This window comes from Myotis brandtii, unplaced genomic scaffold, assembly GCF_000412655.1.
Source record: "Myotis brandtii unplaced genomic scaffold, ASM41265v1 scaffold18, whole genome shotgun sequence".
Taxonomy (NCBI): Eukaryota; Metazoa; Chordata; class Mammalia; order Chiroptera; family Vespertilionidae; genus Myotis; species Myotis brandtii.
Window position 1 is genome coordinate 3,780,123 of NW_005356674.1, and position 22,659 is coordinate 3,802,781.

General features: G+C 45.9%; 1 protein-coding gene across 1 annotated transcript in view; it reads right to left on the bottom strand.

The window, feature by feature from the left end:
* The window catches only part of EPHB1 (EPH receptor B1), a 362,205-nt gene that overhangs the window by 124,017 nt on the left and 215,529 nt on the right, over positions 1 to 22,659 (bottom strand). Inside the window, exon 4 of the mRNA XM_005863544.2 lies at positions 20,110 to 20,265. Within this exon, the coding sequence (XP_005863606.1) occupies positions 20,110 to 20,265 (156 nt within the window). The remainder of the gene's footprint in view (positions 1 to 20,109; positions 20,266 to 22,659) is intronic.

A 22,659-nucleotide genomic window follows, 5' to 3' on the forward strand; every position in this document is an offset into this window, starting at 1 on the left:
GTGGGGGGCAGCAGGGGCAGCAGTGAGGCCCCACGGCTTGTGACTCTGAGTGGTAGAGGCCTTGGTAGAGATAAAGTGGCAAGTGAGGAGCTGCCCCTGATCCGATGGTGTCCGTGGTGCTGGGGAGACCAGGCACTGCTCATTTGCTCCTGACTCAGGAAGAAAAGCAATGGGTTTCCAGGATGGATTTTCATGTTGATTAAGAAACAGCCTTCATTTGAAACAACCACTTCTCATCCATGGCTGCATTCCAGAGCAAATGTGTCTGTGGAGCATGAATGAGGATCTAGGGGAGCTGTGGTTGGTGAGTCCAGGACTGCATACCTCTGAGTTTTTCCCCTCCAATGAGCAGGAATAGACAGGGATGGCCTTCCCTTGGCGAGTGGACTGGGAGAGCTAGGAGAACCTGAGCATGCCCTGCTGTGTGTCCCTCGCCACTCACCTCCTCCCCACCCAGCACAAGCCTGGGCTCGCAGTGCATATCTGTGGAGGTGACAGAGTCTGGACCACAAACAACGACTGGGGCCCCATTCATTATTCATTCATTCATTCACTCACTCACTCATTCACTTCTTAACAAATACTCCCTGCACTGTTCTAGGCACCTGGGAGATAGGAAACCCATGACAGGCAGGTTTCTGCTCCCATGGAGCTTACATTCTGGGGAGAAAAACTGACAAGAAAGAAGGAAACATGGAGACAAAGGAGATGATTTCAGGTAAGAATAAGTGCTAGGAAATAAAACAGTCCCAGGCTCAGACTGCCTCCTACCAATGCTTATAGCTCCTGTCCCTTCTCCCAGGAGGCCTTTTCCAGGCCGCGAGCCAGGCCCAGTGTCTGGGTGGCTACAGTGACGATGCTCCCAGGCCTGTGCTCCATCCTAATGAGAGCACACTCCTGCAAGTAGGCTAACCGGCCTCTTGCATGCCTGAATAAAGAGCCTGACCAGAGCAGGTTTGGCCTCTGAATAAATCTCCTTAGAGAAGGCACCAGGACAACTTCCTAGGACCAGTGCACTCCCTGGACTGGGGCCCTAGCCCTACAGGAAGCATTTTGCCAGAACCAGGGCCCTGAGCAGCATCCTCAGGAAGGAGGCCCATTGAGATCAGACAAAATGTTTAAAGAGGATTAGAGAGGGAGGTCAGAGGGGGAAGAAAATCTTCATCTTCTGCAAAGTCCTCAGGAAGTGCAGTGGCAGGGCTCAGAGCCAGGGTCTTCAGTCCACATCCTGGTTTTCCTTAATTATGTACAGACAGGCTTTCTGAAGCCTCTCTGATCTGTTGCCACAGTGACTACTGAAGGAAGCTTCCTCTTAAAAAGGCTAGGAATACTCAGTCCTTCTAAAGAATGGGAAACCACTGAGCTATGGTTCTCTGGGTGGAGGGAATATGGTGGGTCCTGAGTTATGGGGATGGGGCTCTGTGTCTTCCAACATGTTCCTGAGATGTTGGCTCATACTGCATGGAGCATGGTTAGCATCAGGACTACAAAAAGTTACACAGAAAAGATTCTTCTTGAGCCATTGGGTTAGCCCAAGTGTTGCCATATTGTGATAGAATCTCCCGCTTTTTAACATGATTTGGGACAGATGATTCTTTTTTAAAAATGGAGTCAGAGTTGGTGGGAGAGAGTGGTGAGTTTGTTTATAGGCATTAAGCTGGAAATAAGAGTATGCCTGAATAACCAAAGGGAAAATCTGCTGAAGACAGCTAAGCCCCTAAGCCAGTTCCTTTACCTGGAATCTGAATAAGGCCAACCTCCTGGTCTGAGAACTTAAATGTGAATTTCAGGTCAGTCCAAGATGCCCAGCAGGCAGTGTCCAGCTAACTGTGCCCTTCTACAGTTAGGGTCTGTGTCCGTGGACCACTCCCCATGGGGAGCTGGAGAGGGTGACAGCCATGGTGAGGCAATGTCCTCCTTGGAGACCCCTTTGTAGGCTGAAACTGAGCTGCTCTGCAAGGGCCAGAGATAGGGTCCTCCCCACAGTGTGAACAACCCCTTGGAGAATCTGATGAAAGTAACAAAGCTTTTTCTGAGAAAAATGAATGTGTGATCGAAGACATACAAAACTTTTCAGAGACCCTCAACGAACCCCCTACATGTTCACAGCAACCACTTTTCAAAATATTCCCTTGTTGGTAAACCTTGAGAAGGTGAACTTCTAAGCCTTAATTTTCTCATCTGAGAGTGGTAGTTTTGAGGATTTAATGAGATGATATGCCCAAGGAGTTTAGCTGTGTGCCTGGTAAACAGAGGAACTCAGTAACTGTCAGCTGCTATTGTTATTAGTAGTATGGTTACTCTTAGATGATCTGGAATCTTGACCATTCATCTAAGTAAGATGGATCTAATTCTGCCATTTATTCCTTAAGCAGAGACCCCATCCCCAGAACTGTGCTGAGCACGGTGAAAGCTGTGAATGTATTGAGGTTACAGCCCATGAGATTGGAGAACCCACATGCTTATTAGTGAGGCAACACCCCATACATGGAGTGCTGGAAATTGTGAATACATATGATTAAAGGTGAAAGTAAGTGATACAGACACAAAGAATTACAGCTATTTCAGAAAAGGTAAGATCAATGTAGAATAAAATAGTCAGAGATTGTGTCTGGAGGTCCTGTCCACCAGGCTGGAACTATATTGGGGGAGAAGTACCTTGGAGGTTGTCTGCCCCAGGCTGCATCCTCTAGGCCACCTACCCCTTGCACTCAGGAAGAGAGAGAACCTTAGTGTTGGGCGTTGGGTTGTGTCCCTAGAATGGGTCCAACTCTTTTGGGTTCATGGCCTCTGTGTGCACCTGTACAGGCAGGCATTCCTCGGAGATATTATGCTTTCAGTTCTAGACAACTGCATTAAAGCGAATACTGCAATCAAGTAAGTCACAAAAATTTTTGGTTTCCCAATGCATATAAAAGTTGTGCTTTCCGTGTACTTTAGTGTATTAAATATGCAAGAGCATTATGAAAAAAAAACATGTTTGTACCTTAATTAATAAATACTTCATTGCTAAAAAAAATGTTAACCATCATTTGAGTCTTCAGAGAAGTCGTAACTTTTTTCCCGGTGGAGGGTTTTGACTCAATGTTGATGACTGCAGACTGATCAGGGTGGTGGTTGCTGAGGTTGGGGTGGCTGTGGCAATTTCTTAAAATGAGACAATGAAGTTTGCCACGTCTATTGACTCTTCCTTTTATGGACTATTTCTCTGTAGCGTAAGATGCTGTTTGACAGCACTTTACCCACAGGAGAGCCTCTTTCAAAATTGGAGTCAATCTTCTCAAATTCTGCCATTGCTTTATCAATTAAGTTTATGTAGTATTCTAAATTCTTTATTGTCATTTCAACAATCTTTACAGCATCTTCAACAGGTGTGAATTCCATCTCACAAAACCACTTTCTTTGCACATCTATAAGAAGTAACTCCTAACCCGTTCAAGTTTTATCATGAGATTGCAGCAATTTTACATCTTCAGGCTCCACTTCTAATTCTAGCTCTTTTGTTATTTCCACTTCATCTGCGGGTATTTCCTCCACTGAAGTCTTGAACCCCCTCAAAGTTATCCATAAGGCTTGTAACCAAGTGCCTCCAAAGTCCTTTTAATGTGAATATTTTGACCTCTTCCCATGAATTACAAATGTTCCTAATGGCATCTAGAATGCTGAATCCTTTCCAGAAGGTTTTTAATTTACTTTGCCCAGATCCATCAAAGGAAGCACTCTCTATGGCAGCTATAGCCTGATAAAATCTATTTCTTAAGTAATAAGACTTGAAAGTCAAAATTGCTCCTCGATCCATGGGCTGCAGAATGGATGTTATATTAGTAACCATGAAAACAACATTGATCTCATTGTACATCTCCATCAGAGCTCTTGGGTAACCAGGTGCAGTGTCAATAAGTAGCAGTATTTTGAAAGAAATCTTTCTTTTCTGAGCAGTAGGTCTCAACAGTGGGCTTAAAATATACAGTAACCCATGTTGTAAACAGATGTGCCATGATCCTCGCTTTGTTGCTCTAACGGCAGAGTAGATTTGGCATAATTCTTAGGGACTCTAGGATTTTCAGAATGGTAAATGAGCATCTGTTTCCCTTTAAAGTCACAGCTGCATTATCCCCCAACAGGAGAGTCAGCCTATCCTTTGAAGCCTGGCATTGACTTCTCTTCTCTAGCTATGAAAGTTTTAGATTGCATCTTCTTCCAATATAAGATTGTATTGTCTACATTGAAAACCTGTTGTTTAGTGTAGCCACCTTTACTAATTATCTTAGCTAGATCTGGATAACTTACTGCAGCTTCTACATCAGCATCTGCTGCCTCACCTTACATTTTTATGTTATAGAGACAGCGTCTTTCCTTAAACCTCATGAACCAATTTCTGTACACTTCTAACATTTCTTCTGCAGCTTCCTTACCTCTCAGCCTTCATATAATTAAAGAGAGTCAGGATCCTAGACTTTGTTAGGTTTCAGTTTAAAGGAATGTTATAACTGGTTTGATCTTCTATCCAGACCACTGAAACTTTCTTCATATCAGCAATAAGGCTGTTTTGCTTTTTTATCATTTGTGTGCTCACTGGAATAGCACTTTTCATTTCTGAAGAACTTTCCCTCTGCATTCACAGATTGGCTATTTGGTACAAGAGGCTTAGCCTTCAGTGTGACTCACTTTTGACATGCCTTCCTCACTAAGCATAGATATGCCTAACTTTTGATTTAAAGTGAGAGATATGCAACTCTTTCTTTCACTTAAACACTTAAGGACTTTTTATGTTTACTAATTAGCCTATTTTCAATATTGTTGTGTTTCTAGGAATAGGGAGGCCTGAGGAGAGGGAAAGATATGAGGGAATGGCCAGTTGGTGGAACAGTTAGAACACAATCATTTAAGTTGACATTCTCATACGGATGTGGCTTATAGTGCCACAAAACAATTACAATAGTAACATCAAATATCTCTGATCACAGATCACCATAACACATATTATATAATGAAAAAGTTTGAAATAGTATAAGGCTTACCAAAATGTGACACAGAGATAAGAAGTGAGCAAATGCTGTTAGAAAAACGGTGCCAATAGTCTTGTTCATTTCAAGATTGCTAGAAACCTTCCATTTGTTAAAAAAAATCAATATCTTCAAAATGCAATAAAATGAAGTGCAATAAAACAAGGTGTGCCTATATATATATATATATATATATGCTTCCTGGCATATGAGAAGTGATTTGGCTTTGACATGGTATTTGGCCTTGCTTATTCTTCCTCTGCCTGTAGGCAAGAAAACCCCTTCTTTACTCCTACAACAAACTGTTTTCTACTCAATCTCTCATTAGCCAGAAGATGTGAGCTATGGTTGGGGATGAGGTAGGAAGGACATTTGATATTCAAAACTCCTGAATATTGTGAGTCAAAAGTGCAAAGAGGTAATGTTCTTATGGCTGAAAAGAGTCAACACTTTAGTTTGGAAAAATGACTGCATACTTCAATGTGGACTGAGTTAAGAAGGCATAGAGAAGGAGACCAGAGAAAAAGGGGTAGGAATCATTTAAAAAGTGTGGTGCAAGAGGCCAAGAAGATATGGAAGGAGGGTTGATCATCAAAAATTATAGTTCCAACTCTCTATCATTGCTCATTGTAAAATAGCTACTTAAAGAAACCATGTTTGAGTGATTAGAAGGCTTCCTAAAGAAGGCAAAAGTCTTTAAGACTTTACAGAGAGGTAAGAGTCCAGGAGCAGAGACGGACAGGAAGTGGGGGCTGTAGGGACCTGAAAAGGCCTTCTATGGAGGCAAAGTATGCTGAAAACCAAGTCAGGGTGGTTGTTATGTCTTTGCCCTCAATACAGCATACAAAGGTGAAAGCAGAATGGGTTAGAGTTAGACGCAGTGGTTCTCAACCTTTCTAATGCCTTTAATACAGTTCCTCATGTTGTGGTGACCCCCAACCATAAAATTATTTTCGTTGCTACTTCATAACTGTAATTTTGCTACTGTTATGAATCGTAATGTAAATATCTGATATGCTATGTGCTATGTCATTGTTACACATTGAACATAATTAAAGCATAGTGATTAATCACAAAAACAACATATAATTATATATGTGTTTTCCGATGGTCTTAGGCGACCCCTGTGAAAGGGTCTGATTAATCACAAAAACAATATGTAATTATATATGTGTTTTCTGATGGTCAGGTGACCCCTGTGAAAGGGTCATTCGACCCCCAAAGGGGTTGTGACCCACAGGTTGGCGACCCACAGGTTGAGAACCGCTGGGTTAGAGGATTAACACACACCAAAAGAGGCAAAGTTTGCAACTTTCAGAAGTGTAGTAGAGTCATAAAATAAACATGAACTCAACTTCATGTTCTGTTTGGTTTGTTCTGTGGTAATCGGTTACTTGAAAACTATATAAAAAAGCAAACAAATAAACCTCTATTCTTTCAAGCTGCCTTGAAAGTGTAGCTATGACACTTCCCAACCTATGTTCAGCAGCCTCTTTCCCTTTCTCCTTCCCTCCTGAGACACTATTTCCTCTTCCATTATTCCCTCACTAAGTACAGAATTCCTGGGAGACCGGAGAAGAATGACCATTGTCCTAGAGCAAGGGTGGGGAATATCTGGCCCACGGGGCTTATAAGGTCCTCAAAATCATTTGGTCTGGCCCTGCCAATGCATTAAGGGTGAGTTAATTAAATGCTTCACTAAATATAGCAGGCTTATTTTTAAGTTGATAACTCTGTGTGGCCCACGAATGATGTTATAAATATCCACATGGCCCTTGGCAGAAAAAAAAGGTTTCCCACTCCTGTCCTAGAGAAAAGGGCTGTGACGTGGTGTACTGTGCCAGTTCAGGACCTTGGAGAGGGGCATGTGGGGTAGCTTCTTGATGGCAGTGGGGGATCTCCTAAAGATTCTGTCAGTCACCAATAACAACACAACTATAGGGATCATGGCAGCAGGGGTTGTTAGGTCTTAGCAAGGTGGGAGTGTGAGGGTGGGAGTGAGGGGCTTGAGGCCATATCAGGAAACCAGGAGTGAGTTATCAGGGACATGTATAAAGTAGTGGCATCAAAATGAACAGATTATTGAAGCATTCTCCTCTCAATAGTAGACCTTAGAGAGGCTTGGGATGTGGGGAAGAAACAGACCAAGGACTGTCTACAATTTATGCATGATGAGCACCAGACATTTGGAGCACTGTTTTGCTTATTGTGAAGATGGTGTCTGAAGTTCTGAGGTGTCCCCTCCAAAAAGGGAGCTGTGCTGGGGGCCTGAGGCAGTAGGGGCTGGAAAGCTGAGTGACGCCTGGTTCCTCTTCTTAAAATGTAGGAGGTCCCCCTTGGGCAAGGAAGAGAGGATGCTGAAACCTGGGGAAATCATGTTGCTTTACTTTTCCTAACGGCCCTGGAATCCCGACATTCTAATTTTATGCCAACTTTGGAATCAATTTTAAATGAGCCCCAGGACCAAAGGTTTCCTGTAGACAGAAACCTGTGCCACCTGCATGGACATCAGAAGGATAAGGCTTTGATTTAGTGAAACTTGTTTGTTTCATGCCATTGAGTGAGTGATTCATGTCAGTAGTTTGCCTCCAGTAGATTTCTACAAGGAACATTTGCAAAAAGCACAGAGAGATGGCTTTTGTTTCCATTTCAATGGAGTTCTTTATGGAATTTAGAATTTTGTTTTAATGATATGCCCTATGACAGCATCCAAAGTACTGTCTTAGCCATCTTGGTACATTACTTAATAAAATCTAATCTTCCCAACACACTATGAGGTAGGAACTATTATCCCCATATTACATTTGAGGAAACTATAGCTCAGAGATATTAAGTAACTTGTTCATGTCACATAGCTGGTGAGTGGTGAAATCAGGACTTAAGTGCAGGCCTGGTCCATGCCAAACTCACCCTAACTTTCCCGCCCAGGGTGGAGGCATTAGGTGTGTAAGCTGCAGGTGTGATGCAAACGCAGCTGGGTGATGGAGGATGACAGGTAGGTTTCTCATAGAAGCAGGAAGCTCTTATTCCTAAACCATTTCAGTAGCTTCCCTGTGGAAACAGAGCAGCCGTGATTCTAGGATCGTGCTGAGCATGTCTGCACGTGTTGCTCATTAGGGTTTTGGAACCACTGGGCCTGTACTCAGGCAATTCTCCTAATCATAACAGTTCATAAGAAGAAGTGATTAATCAAAACAAGGAGGGACCCTGCGGAGAAGGATTTGGGGAACATCAAAGAACCTAGTGTTACACATTTCACCAAACACAAATGTTTGTAGAAAGTACTCCTTGTTTCTCCTGTTTGCATGGAGTTAATTGCCTGGGAGAAAGAGGATGGATTTGACTTTCTGGAAAAGAGACAGCCCCTGTATCTGGCCCTAGCTGAAGCCTGGGCGTCTAGGTTTCCATGATGCTGCAGAAGCCTCCGAGGACTGCTGAGGCCCCTGTACCCAGAGCATCTGTCAGTTGGAATGTGTCTACAGCCAGTCTCACATCACTGCCTGAGTGGTGGGGGGGGGGGCGGGGAGAGTCCAAGGTGGAATCTTCTATTTGTGTCCTAAGATGAGGCCAGAGAGAGGAAAGGTTTGACATGATTCCTCCTTGCAGTCCCCCTAGGAACACTCTGAGTCAAGGAGAGTTATAGAGCATGTCACTTAAAGACATGGCCTTCAAGACCTCTTTCCTTCTGGAGCAGTGAAAGATGCACAGGACCCACACAGAGAAAACCAGGCTGAGTGCCAGCTTTGCTGCAGTGTGACCTTAGGCAGGTCACTTGCAGTCTCTGAGCCTGATCATTCATTGATTCTTGACTGATCAATCCATACATTTTTTCCTGAGACCCTGCTGTGTGCTATGGGCTGCATGTGAGGCTATGGTATGAATAGTTTGTGGACATCTACCCTGAGGAACTCAACATCTGCAGTGGAGGTGGGTTCCTGAGCAACCACCACACAAGCACTGACTGAGGAAGCTGGTGAAGACGCAGCACCTGGGCCTGGACAGGGATGAGGAGGGAACACTGCCTTCCTCACATTCATGGGAGAATCAAATGGCAGAATATGTGATGAAGCTTTCAGAGTGTCCGAGTGCACTCTACATGCATAAAGGACTGTCTGGTATAAAACCCAGAAACCCCTGTCCACCTCTTTAGCTTCTAGAAGAGAAAGAGTGACCAGGGGCTACTAAATGAATAGAAGGCACTGCCCAGACATTTGACCAGAGGGCCTTCGGAAGCAGGAAGAACATCTTCATGTCCAAGGCCCCCAAGGCCTCATGCAGACCTCCTCTGTGAATCTCCCACAGCTGTACACAGGACTCCTGCCCTAGACCGGGGCAGGCTGTACATTCCCGGCTCCTGCGCCTGTCATCCCCGATCCAGGTAAAGTCTCAGAGAAAAGATTTCCAAAGGGTCTTCCAACTGAAAGATCCTACGTTAGGCCACGCCCTCCCAGAGCAGGCTCCAAGGTGTTTGCTCTCATTAGAGATGATGACAGTCTGAGCCAGTCAGTCTCCTTGAAGTCAAATGACCTTAGGACACACTTCAGTCATTGCTACAATGGAAGGATTGTTCCTACTGGGGCAGGGCCTCCTGCAGAGCAACTTATTCTGGTATGTCATTTTCAATTGCTGAAAACTCAGACCCTGAACCATCCCAAACCCATGCAGGCATGGGCATGGCTAACCTCATGAGAGCTGCACACAGGCCCTTTTAGTGGGCATGGGCACAAAGCCTGCCCTTCACCCACCGGGACAGAGAATTCTCACCTCACATGCAAGTTCCTCTTTGCTGGCCATCAGACAGCATCCTCTCTTGGGGAATTAAATGGCTTTCTGTCTCCCTCACTGAGCACTGGCAGGGCTTGGTGGTGACCATGGCATCCCACTGCCACCTGTTGCCCCTTTAACCATTCACCTTCTATGCATGTCTCGCCCAGCAAAGCCAGTCTGCACCAAGCTTTATCTCACTCCACAGCTGCCATGCAGGCCTCACTCCACTCCACACTGTTGAGCATCTTTTATTGCCATGTCCAAGGTGAGCAGAGCTCAGAGGTTTCCTAAAGGAGCTGCTCAAAAGGCCACCTGCAAGTCTAAGCCCACAGCCACAGGGTGGGGTGGGGGGTACCCCATTACTACCATTGCCCTGACCTTCTCTCTACAGAATGAAGACAGAGAGACCTGTGTGTCCAAGTGGCCTGTGGCCCTCTATCCCTCAGTCTCTGTGAGACAAACTCTCCTTGTGGCTTCAGTCAGAGCACTCTTGATGGAGTGGGCAGAGGTGGTCTCTGGCACAGGCTGGAGGGAATCCTGGCCGTGCCAAAGGGTGACTTCAGAACTGCAGCCTGCTGGTTTTTTTACAAAGCCGTCCATGATCATTTATCCACTGGGGAGTCCATTAAGCCCACAGCCAACACCATATCAGGTGTCTGGCTCTGACTGAGCACTTTACAGCCAACTGTGTGAAGAGTTTCTCAGACCAGACACACAGTTTCAAAAATAAATCACTACAAAATGCTGGCATCCTGGTCCTCTGCCACACATAATCCAGACAGCATGGACATGCCCAAACTGTAATACCCATTTCTGTCCACTTCGCCCAAATTCCCACACAATTCAGAAGTTCTCTAGGTGGGCATCTCCACCACCTCTTTGCACACACTCAGTTGGGATTTCACAAATTACTCGGGCAGCTTTTGCTCTCTCGAACAGTGTTCAGAATCTACACTTAACACAAAGTTGAAAGTAGCTGCCTTCTAAATCTCTGATGAGAGTCAAAGGCACCTGGGACCACTGGTCTTTGTCACACCCAAGTGACATTGTTTCTTTTTCTAAAAGTTTATGAGCCTGCAGAGAAAAAGGGTTTATACATAGCATACCTAGTTTCATCAATGGTAACTGAAAAAAAACAACACAACTACATAGATACACATATGTACAAAGGAAGAAATGGTAGCTAAATGACAATGCCAGCGCTTGGATCTTAGCAGCTTTGAAATAACATTAAAGTAGGATAGGCAACTCCAACAACAGTAATATAATAACATAGCTTACTTTCACTGAATGCTTCCTGAATGCCAAACACTGTTCTAATCAGTATTACTACATTTAATACTCTTGACAATACAGTAAGGCAGACACACATACTCTACTCATTTTATGGATGAAGAGATGGAGACACAGAGAAGCCATGACAGTCACTCCACATCACACAGTTGGCAAGTGGCAGGCAGGACTGAACCCAGCTATAGATGCCAGAGCCCACACTCCTAAAAATTACGCTAATAATTCTCATTTGAGAGATAATAAAAACAGTACTCAAAGTGCTCTACACTTGAATGAATACTATGCCTAAATCTACAATACAAAGTTATAAGTGCAGAGAAGGAGAGACACAAATGGGCATCATTTCCTAAAGGGACAAAGACATTGGAAGTTTCGTGTCCAAACATTCTGGTAGGAGCCCATGTGCGAGGGCTGCAACCAAAGTGAACAATGAACAGTATCCCAGTCACAGGAGAAAATCCATCATATTTCCACTGAACCCTGCTCTGGGATGAGGGTCATGTTTCATCCTGGCTACCATATTTTGAGAGTTACATTGATCAATGTGGGAAATTAAGAAACTGCCAGCCAGGTCAGTGGGGTTCAGGAAATCAGTGGCTTTGAGGAATAGATAACACAAGAGATGTTTAGCCTAAAGTAGGTGATTAAGGATGGATAAGAAAGTCAGCCTCAAACACTGGAACTGCTGACCTCGGGAACACTGGCCCTCAATGGTGGACCACAGGTGAGGAGGGGAGGAAAGCAGTGCCCAGGCCAAGGTCCAGAAGACCTCTCCTACATCAATGGGTGATGGCTGCCAGCAATGGAATAGAGCTGCCCTGAAAAATATACCAGCTGTCTGTCATCACAAATACTCAGAAAAATCAAAGTGGAATGGCCACCTCTCAGGGTTGTAGGAGAGAGAAGGCTGACGCTGGGGAGCAGTTTGGGTGGCAGGCTGCATCTATAGCTGGGTTCAGTCCTGCCTGCCACTTGCCAACTGTGTGATGTGGAGTGACTGTCATGGCTTCTCTGTGTCTCCATCTCTTCATCCATAAAATGAGTAGAGTATGTGTGTCTGCCTCACTGTTAACAGTCTGTGACTCCCAGTGCCCTTACGACGAAATACTGAAACAGAAATGTCAGCACACGTGCCCGGCTATTAGCTCAAAACTGAGAACTATAGGATGCCTCCTAAGGGTTGTACCCACTTGGGTCAAACCACGGTGAAAAGAAATTGTAGATTATAGAAGTGTGAAAGCGTGTGTACACAGGCAACAATGACCTTTCTTGAAACAGCAGTGACAGTTACAAATAGCTTTCAGCTTACAGTCACACTCCCTCAATTCTGCATCCAGGTGCATAAACCATCCAAATCCAGGCAGCCGAGAAACAGCTTGCCCTATGACTCTTGTTCATCTATGACCCTAGTCTGAATTCCACCTCAAGGAAATTACAGATTACCTCCCCCTCAGAAGCACAGATGACATAGTTGTATGTGTAACATGGATCATGGAGCAGGGTAAAATCAAGCAGCTCTTCTATCTATACAATGGAGCACATGGTATGTCTTTTACTAAAGCCCTGGTCAGCAATGGGTAAAGCTAACTGTGAGCAGCGCAGCCCTCTTTCAAGATGTTGCAACTCCCAGATTAATAGAGGCAAATGCTTTTGAAAATGTCTACCTTTGCAAAGTTTTCAAAATCACCCCCAAAGTGTAGTGTAGTCTTCAATTGGCCTGAAACACCCTCCCCTATATGGCAGCACCAGAGTTTCCTCCTAGTCCAGGGATGGCGAACCTTATGAGCTCGGCGTGTCAGCATTTTGAAAAACCCTAACTTAACTCTGGTGCCGTGTCACATATAGAAATTTTTTGATATTTGCAACCATAGTAAAACAAAGATTTATATTTTTGATATTTATTTTATATATTTAAATGCCATTTAACAAAGAAAAATCAACCAAAAAAAATGAGTTTGCGTGTCACCTCTGACACGCGTGTCATAGGTTCGCCATCACTGTCCTAGTCTGTTTACTATCAAGTGGGGTAGAAGACCATGTGAGGGGTAAGGACTATCACCCACTTATAGTCCCTTCTCACCTAATCCTCCATCTAATCAGTCAGTTTGCTTCTGCCTCAGTTTCTCCCTCAGCCCTCCCTGAGCCCATCCCAGCTAGGTCATGCTACCTGATCTCCACTCTTCTCCCCCATCACTGCTCCCAACCCTCGCTGATGCTGTACATTGGAGGTCTCCACACTGCCCCAACCTCCCAAAAGTGAGAATGAACTGGAACCAAGCCAGAGCAGGTGGGAGTTGTTCTGAAAACTACTGAGACTCACATCACACCCACCTCTCCTCCAATCTCTCTCTCTCCCTTCCTTCCTCCCTCCCTCCTTCCCTCCACCCTACCTCCCACCCTGGCCAAGCCAGGCACACAAGACATTGATGGGAAGGGCAGGCCCTGTGGCTCCAGTCTGCAGGAATTCACTCAATGGCCTCTCTCCCTAGGAATCATAAAGCAGAGGACAGAGAAATATGACCTAGTTCTAAAGCAATGTGCTTCAGAATCACCTGGAGGGCTTGTGAAAACTCAGATTGCTGCCCCACCCGCCACCCCCAGAGCTTCTCATTCAGTGGGTCTAGGGAGGGGCTGCCAATTGGTATTTCTAAGTTCCCTGTGATGTTGAGGCTGCTTGGAAACACAGGCATTGTATTTAGAAACCATTGCAATAAAGAAAAAAACCCCTAGCGATCTTGATGAACATGACCCAGCAGGAACCAAGACCTGTGGGAGAAGCTGATGAGCTGATGTCATTACAGGCTGTTCACGGCACCCCCAAGGCCATCAGGCCTGGCCGCAGAGGACTTCATTCTTTCCTGCCATCCCAAGTCCCTTTTCATCCTCTGGGCCTTCGTGCCTCTTTCCCATTCTGGGCAATGCCACCACGCTCCTGGGCAGTCCATCCAAGGAGCATGATCCATGTGCCACAGGGACCACCTGGTGTCCTAGGATGGTTGTGATGAAAGAGGGGGCCAGCTGCTAGCCCCTAAAGCAGCGGTTCTCAACCTGTGGGTCGAGACCCCTTTGGTGGTCGAACAACCCTTTCACAGGGGTCGCCTAAGACCATCCTGCATATCAGATATTTACATTACGATTCATAACAGTAGCAACATTACAGTTATGAAGTAGCAACGAAAGTAATTTATGGTTGGGTCACAACATGAGGAACTGTATTTAAAGGGCCAGAAGGTTGAGAACCACTGTGAAAGGATGAGACATAAGCTTAAAGGAGATAACTGGAGCGTGCAGTGAAGGGAGAGGGAAGAATGGTTCATATCCTTCTCTATGGGAGGCAGATTCGAGAGTGAGAGTAACAGAAATCGGCATCATTGTCTGCACCATCCTCCCAGAAGGTACCAAAGTTGAGCTCCCACTGTACATGAGGTGGATGCATGGGAGGTAGTCAGACCTGAGTTTTAACATGCTGCCACTTCATTCTCACTTCCTCCCAACCTGAGTTCCTCCATGCCTAGTTCTGCTGATGAGATGCTTCTATTCACAGCAGTCATCATGTGCCCAAGACACACCACCAGGATCCATATCCAAAGTCCCCACCTGGCCACTCAATTTCCCGGCCTTTCTGTGTGAGGCACGAGGGAGGTCAGGGGTGGTCTCTGTGGGGACCTTAGAGGTCTGGTCAGCATTGTGCTCCTCACGTGATGGGATGGCAGGAAGGCCCAGTGGACAAGACAATGACCTCTGGAACCCCTTCTCTATCCTGTTTCTATGACCAGAACTGCAGAGGGAAATCCATGCCTTTCGGAGTAGAAATAAAGAAATAAGACAAGCGCAGACTTGTCTCTGTGATCCATCAAAGTTTCTCCCACGTGGTTGACAGAAAAGGGTTTTTTTTTGTGGTCAGAAATGTAACAAGGTAATTATTTTTACACTAGTCCTTCTGCATAGTCTTTCACAGACAGCAATTTTATAAGGTATAATTGTCTATTTTCACCTGCTTCATAAATTCCTCCTTTCCATTCCGTTTCCCAGTAGACTAGGAATTATTGAAAACCAAAGAGGCACATTTCAGTGCTTGGTTTCACATAGCCGCACACTTCGTCATACGTTCCTGGCTGCACCTGCTCTCTGCTGACCCTGTCACACCTCCCGTGCCATAGACCCTCCTGTGGAAAGAAGCGTGTCTGACTCTGAGGAGTCACGGAGCCCTGTTCCCGAGAACTGAAAGCCAGCCTTGTCTGCCACGGGGCTGCCCAGGATCAGTCCTCCCGGTACCTGAGGAGAGGGCTCAGCAGCAGCTACAGGTCTCAGGTGCTGGGTCCCTGCCTCCCCTCTCTCCCACAGCACGTCTGGTCGAGTGGCCATGGCCTCCTCATTGTTTTCCCCAGGATCTTTGGGCCAAGGTGACTATGCAGTCTGGTGATAAAGGACGGATCCTGCTGCGATGCTCAGGGACGGCCACAACCTGGTCCCTCCCTGAGGACACCTCTTTTATTTTTAGATCTCCAGCATCCTGGCATGCTGGGAGCTTCCGTATCTGCGGCCATCCTCACACTTTCCAGGGATGTAACCAAAGCAAGTTTAACACAGATCGAGAGTTTGCTATGAGCCAGGCACTGTGCCAAAGCCTCTATAATACTACTTTGCTTATTGCTCATACCAACCCAGAAAGGCATGCATTCTTACAAGGTCATGAAGATAAAATGACAGAATGGAAGGTAGTTCAGCAATCAGCTCAAGGTTGCAGAGAAAGTAAGAGACAGAGTCAAGACTCAAACTTTTGTCCGTGAAGTGCCACAGCCCACCTGCTATTTACGAAGGATGATTTAATAAGCTTCCCCAGAACCCACCCATGATCAGGGAAGTGGGATGCCAGGACTCCCCAGGGGGCCCCAGGGCCATGGGGTGGGGGCCCAGGATGGCAGCAGAGGAGGAACGTGACAACGTCCTCAGCTGCAGCTCAGTGAGCCCGAGATCACAGCCTGCTCCTTAACCCACAGCCTTCACGACCCCTTCCCATTGGTGGGCTGCACCTTTCCCCTGACCTCTTGCTCTGACCCCTGCACTGTCCACATAGCCTGGCTTCATACAGAGGCTTCTTTAGCAGGGAGGGGTGAGGGCCACCTGAGACCTGCCTCTAGCCATCCCCAGCTCTCACCTCACCCTGCAGAGTAGAATGAGAGTCTAAGAGTGTGGACTGAAGTCTTTGGGATATTCCTATTTATTCCAGGAATCAGTCCTATTGGCTCAAGCACATCAGGTTAGATGGCTTAGGCTATCCCTTCCATGTTTGAGGGCTGCCCTGACATGCTGCAGTGTGTGGCCTAAACCCTTTCACAGCCTTCTCAGTCTCTTCTTGCCTCCTTTCAGAGGCTGAGGGAAGCAAGGCCTCCTCTAGAATATGAGCAGGTATTGATCCAGGCAAGGCAGCGGTCAGCCAGGTATTCATGCAGCAGATCTGGAACTCCAGGCAGAGGGGCCAAGAGGATGAAGGAGGAGGAAGAAGGGCTGGATGTCTATAGACCGGCAACAATGACTTCCTCTCACTCAGACATAGTGCCCCTCCTCTGACTGCACTGGAGCCCACACCAGCCCCTTTGACACTGCCTTGGGGAGTGCCCAAGTCCATGCTGGGTCTGCAAACTTTGCCAAGGACAAGGCTGGACACACAGGGATGCCAGGGCCTCTCAGAGGTCAAGGGGATACCAGGCTCTCCCAGAAGATCAATAAGAAAATGAAGAAATGCCTACATAGAGCCGTAAAAGTTATTGTGCATTCTAAATGTTTCGGTTAATTTAGAATAATCACTTTTACACGATAAAAAAATAACAAACATAGGTGCTAGTCTTGAGAGATTAATGGAATTCATTAAAAATATTAATTTTCAGCACACTATAGGTATTTTAGCCTTATAAAAGAGCTCATTTTAAATCATGAGATTCTTTATACATTTCCACTGTTGTCACTGTTGATATCATCTCATTTAAAGATGATGGCAACAGGCCCACCTGAGGTCCTTCCAAACTCCGAGGCCAGGGCTCTTGGACATGCCTGACCCTGTCGCCTCTCCCCAATGCCCAAAGGACTTGGACACTATAGATGCCAACTGTCCTGTACATTTTAGAAGGACAGAGCTCCCCTTTCCCTGGGTCCTCCCACGGCCCTGCTCATCCATAACTGCTCCCTGGTTGGAGGGATGGAGGATGGCACTTACAAAGTGAATAAGCACCTGTCCCCTCCCCACCCCAAACATCCTCTCTCAGGCTGAGCTAGGCTTGTATCCGGCTGTCTTGTTCCACTTGGGTAACCAGCCGGGCCCCCAAGGCCATGGTGCAGGGCTGTGCCTGGCCTCAAACGCTCCAACTATGTTCCTGGTATCTGAAAAATTATTTACTATGGTGATGTGTGATGCCTTTTTAAGAGAACAGATGGCACCTCCAATTAGAAAGCTTTAAAAGGAAACCCTAATGAGATTATAAAAGCCAACAAATTGACTTTTTCATACAGTACTTCTCTAGCACACAATAAATCAAATATATAATGAGGCTCAATGAAATAATAGGTTTATTTACACTTGTTTTGCCTAGCATTGTGCGGCAGCCCAGCCGGGCCTCTGGGACCCTCACCAAGTGCTTGCCCCTGCAGGCCGAGGATGGACAATGCATCCGTGAGCTGCTCTTGGGCCTGACCACCACAGACAAGTGTGGCTTTGATTTGGTGATCTTAGTCTGACCCTAGCACTCTATATCTGTGGCACAAGAGCAAAGGGTGCGGTGCTATACACAGGCAAGTCTAGCATTCCCCCCTACTCTGGGCAAGGTGGGGAGATTGTAGTAGGATCACAGTGGGTGAGAAAGGTGTGGCTAACTCCAGAGATAGCTGGGCCAGAGACAGGAGAGAAAAGCCAGTGAGATCTGATTTCAATGAGGTGGACACAGGATATGGGTAGGCAGAGTAGAATGAGAGTCTAAGTGTGTGGACTGGAGGCTTTGGGATATTCCTATTTATTCCAGGAATCAGTCCTCTTGGTTCCAGCATTTCAGGTTAGATGGTCAGAAGATAAGCCTTGAAAGGTAGAAGGAGTGCAATATGGAAGAAGGATAGCTCCACATTAGCTTTCTGAGCATCTGGTCATTGCCTACCTTCCCTCCAGGTGGCCTTATCCAAGGGCAGGATGGATTTACAGGGTGTGCCACCTAAGTGGGAAGCTTGGAGGCCCAGCTCTCTATGTGCATGAGTTAATCTGCAGAGGAGAGAGGGCTCACGGGCAGAAATGGAAGGAAATGTGTTTTTCAGGAGGGAAGCTGTGAGACCCTGGCTATGTGCTTTGGCAGCCATGGAGACCGGTCCTTTTTCTGGACACCCAGGCAGTGGTGATTCCTTACCCCTAAGTGACTTCTAAAGAAGTACTAGTACATTAAACAATGGGTCAAGGTCACAGAGACCCATGGGAACTTCAGAAAACGGTAGAGAAGATAGTGCAACAGAAAGACAGGAACTCTAGTCAGCAGAAATAGAATCATTTCTGTTCATATCACCCCACCAGAGAGGGGGGCCTGGGGAAAATCAGTTTACAAGAGGATGAGCTTTTTCTTTTTCAGTTCAGATCTATAAACATTGATCGACCTCAGGACCTTGATCTAGAAGACACTTTCATTCCTCTTCTTCACCCAGCAAAGGTTACATACATTGCAAAGCCAGAATTAAGAAACTCTTCTACTAGGGGCTCAGTCATTTTTTTTGCCCAGCGAACTACAAGTATGTATGAAACATTCCCTCTGTACCCTTCTATGCTGGGGGTGGGTGGAAGGGATTTGATCTAAGGAGGTGAGAGGAAAGTCGCAGAGGAGGCCAGGCAACAGTTTCCAGTGCAGAAGAAAACTCTAGCATCATGAGAGGCTCAACTGGAGGGGGCGATGGGAATAGCAAATTGAAAAACAACCTGTGTTTTGGTGCTGCAACATTTAGGGGAGTAGAGAGAATAGTGCTTCCTGCCTCCCCACGATTATGGGGGAGAAGATTGTGAGGAAATTCTCCCTTTCCCCATCTTTACACAGGAAGTGGAGTCATCCCCCCACAACTCACACACACTTTTGTCAGGATGACTGCCCTTTTCTCTTAAGAGAGAATGGGAGAGTGGTGGAGCTGATGCCCAACCCCTAGAAAATCTGTCACATAGATGGGTACTGTGGCCAGGCCTCTGGTCTTGTCATTTGGTGAGGGTAAGATGCTGTACTATACTAGGCACTGCAAAGGACACAATACCTTCATCTGGTAACTGAGAAGGCAATCACAGAATAATTAGGCAATTAATAAAATGAGTGTCTGAGAAGAGCTGGTCACAGAAACACAGGGCCAAGGGGGCTTCTTAGAGGAAGTGACTGGAAGAGTTACTAGGAACCGTTGCAATCTCCTAGCGGATCGTGAATTTGTACTCAAAGAACTCTCCCATCTGGGAGGAGGAGGTAAGAAAGAACCTAATCTTTTTTTGTTTTATCTTTCTTTATGGGTTAAGGTATTACAAATGTGTCCTCATCCCACCATTAACCCCCAACCCCCCCGCCCCCCCCGCTCATGCTCTCATCCCCCTGTTGTCTGTGTCCATTGGTTTGGCTTATATGTATGCATACAAGTCCTTTGGTTGATCTCTCCCCCTTACCCCCACCCTCCCCTACTTTCCCTCTGGGGATTGACAGTCTGATAGCTGCTTCTCTGTCTCTGTATCTGTCCCTGTTCATCAGTAAGCCAGTCAGAGAAAGATAAATACCACATGATCTCACTCATTTGTGGAATATAGAGAAAGAACCTAATCTTGAACCTGTGCTACTAAGCAGAGAAAGGGACCCTGCATGCCCAGTAAGGAGCTGTCCACTTCAGCACCGCAGCTAACATTTCAGCACTTCAGCCAGCATTTCAGCACCTCAGTCAGCATTTCAGCACTGCAGCCAGTGCTGCAATTGCAGAATGTTGTCTTAGTCTCCCCTGCCACAGGCCCACCACTTACACCAAACTCCCCAGCCCAGAGCCCTTACTAGACACTTACTAGTGCATGCCACTTCTGGGGGGTCAAAATCCGCTCGGTAATAGCCGGTTCGGCAGGTGCAGATGGAAGATGCCTCTGAGGGGGATCTGCTGTTGGAGGGGCAGTGTGAGCAGCCCTCAGCTTCCTGGCTGGCCTTGAACATCCCTGCAGGGCAGGCTGGAACACAAAGAGACCATCTGAGAATTAGTGGAATAGCAGCAGTGAGAGGCCTTTCCCTGGAACTGAAAAGCAAAAGATTCTGCCCGCACCTCCCCCCCACCCAACCTCATCCCCACTAAAAAGGATATGGTGATACCCATGCACAAAATGAGCGTTTCAGATTTAGAAAACCCCTATTTAACACTTCCAATTCTTCAAACATCCTTAGTGAAAAATACCTTCCTGGTACCAATGGCCTCTCTCACTTGAGCAATATGAATAATGATCCTTCCCTTTCACGCGTGTTGAGAGATTTAATTGAGAAAATGAATCTAATGTGTAGCTCAGCGTCTGGGACCTAAGTGCTCTTTAAATGGTTATTCCCTCCCTGTTCTACCTGGTTAATAGCCAGGGCCTTACCCTGAGCCACTCACTGAAGGAATCTTGCCTAATGTCCTTCCATGGAAAGGGGTCCTGGTTGACCAATGGACCAGACCCATGGTTCTTAAATGCCATGTTGCAACACCCAACGAGGGACACTGTGTGCTGGGCTAACAAGCACTTGTTATGAATGATAGTAAGGGACTGTATTTCATGAGTGATTCTTTAAAAAGAAATTAAAGTGATTTCAAGGTTACTGGCTTGACAACATCATTTTCTGTTAATTGCATTTTGAAATGCTTTGGAGGGCGAGGCAAGAAAAGGATGGCTTTGCAGGCAGTGAACCAGGGAATGTGTCATGCACTTGCTGTCATCTATCATGTACATGGCTGTGGGGAACATTGGGAAAGCCTGGCACAGCCTGGCGCCAACTAGAGGTGCCCTCAGATATGAGTTGCTTCCTCTTAATTCCCTGTGTGATCACCTTTAAAGAGATATGTCCCAAAATGTCTGACTCCCTTCAGCCTATTCCTTGGGCTTTCACCATGCCTCACCTACAGAGACCCTCTACTCTAGATTTCTGGTCTCCCCCTTGCTGATTCCTCAAAATATTCCCGCTGCCTGCTCCACTTCTCTGAGACCCTTTCTCACTATCTCAGTTCTGACTCTTCCTGTCCCCAGGCTTGTACTCTGGTTTATCCTTCTCTGAGACCAGGTAAACTTTCTTCATGGGTCAACTCATGTGGCTTTCTTACATACCTCACTAATTCATTCCACAAATATTTACTGTAAGCCTTCCGAGGACCTGATCCAGGGAATTTAGAGAACACAGCTTGCCTTCAAGAATGAGATACCATCTTACACCTGTCAGAATGGCTATCATCAACAAATCAACCTATGACAAGTGCTGGCAAGGATGTGGAGAAAAAGTAACCCTCGTGCACTGTTGGTGGGAATGCAGACTGGTGCAGCCACTGTGGAAGACAGTATGGAGTTTCCTCAAAAAATTAAAAATGGAACTCCCATTTGTCCCCAGTAATCCCACTTCTAGGACTATATTCCAAGAAACCAGAAACACCAGTCAGAAAGGACATAAGCACCCCGATATTCATAGCAGCACAATTTACAATAGCTAAGATTTGGAAACAGCCTAAGTGCCCATCAGCAGATGAGTGGATTAAAAAACTCTGGTACATCTACACAATGGAATACTACGCTGCTGTAAAAAAGGAATTCTTACCACTTGCAACAGCATGGATGGACATGGAGAGTATTATGCTAAGAGAAATAAGCCAGTCAGAGAAAGATAAATATCACATGATCTCACTCATATGTGGAATATAATTAACAACATAAACTGATGAACATAAATTGATCCAGAGACAGAGAAGCATCGAACAAACTATCAAACTTCAGAGGGAAGGCAGGGGAGGGGAGGGTTAAGAGATCCACCAAAGGATGTGTATGCATGTATATAAGCATGACGAATAGACAGACACTAGGGGGGTGAGGGCATGTGTGTGTGGGGGGGAGGGATGGCCTGGGAGAGGTCAATGGGGGAAAAAGGAGACATATGCAATACTATATGTAATATTTTAAACAATAAAGAATAAAAAAAGCTCTTGATCCAGTCCTCATACAATTATAAAACTAGAGGCCCAATGCACAAAATTTGTGCAAGAGTAGGCCTTCCTTCTCCCAGTTGCCAGCACTGGCTTCCTTCTGGCACCCAGGACCCAGTCTTCCCTCCTGCTGCTGGCAGGAACCCAGGACCCCGGCTTCTCTCGCAGCCCCGGATTCATCCGGAAGGACGTCCAGTCTAATTAGCATATTATGCTTTTATTTTTATAGATAGATGTGATCTTCGCTGGAACAGAAGTACCATTATAATGGCTTCTACTGATACAAAGCTCATCTTCCAAAATATATAGTTCCCTCCTGGCAAGGGAAGAGTATTCTTTAATAAGAGTAGTAGTTACCATCTGTTAACATTCTTGTTAAATGTGTTACATGCATTTCTTTATAGGGTCA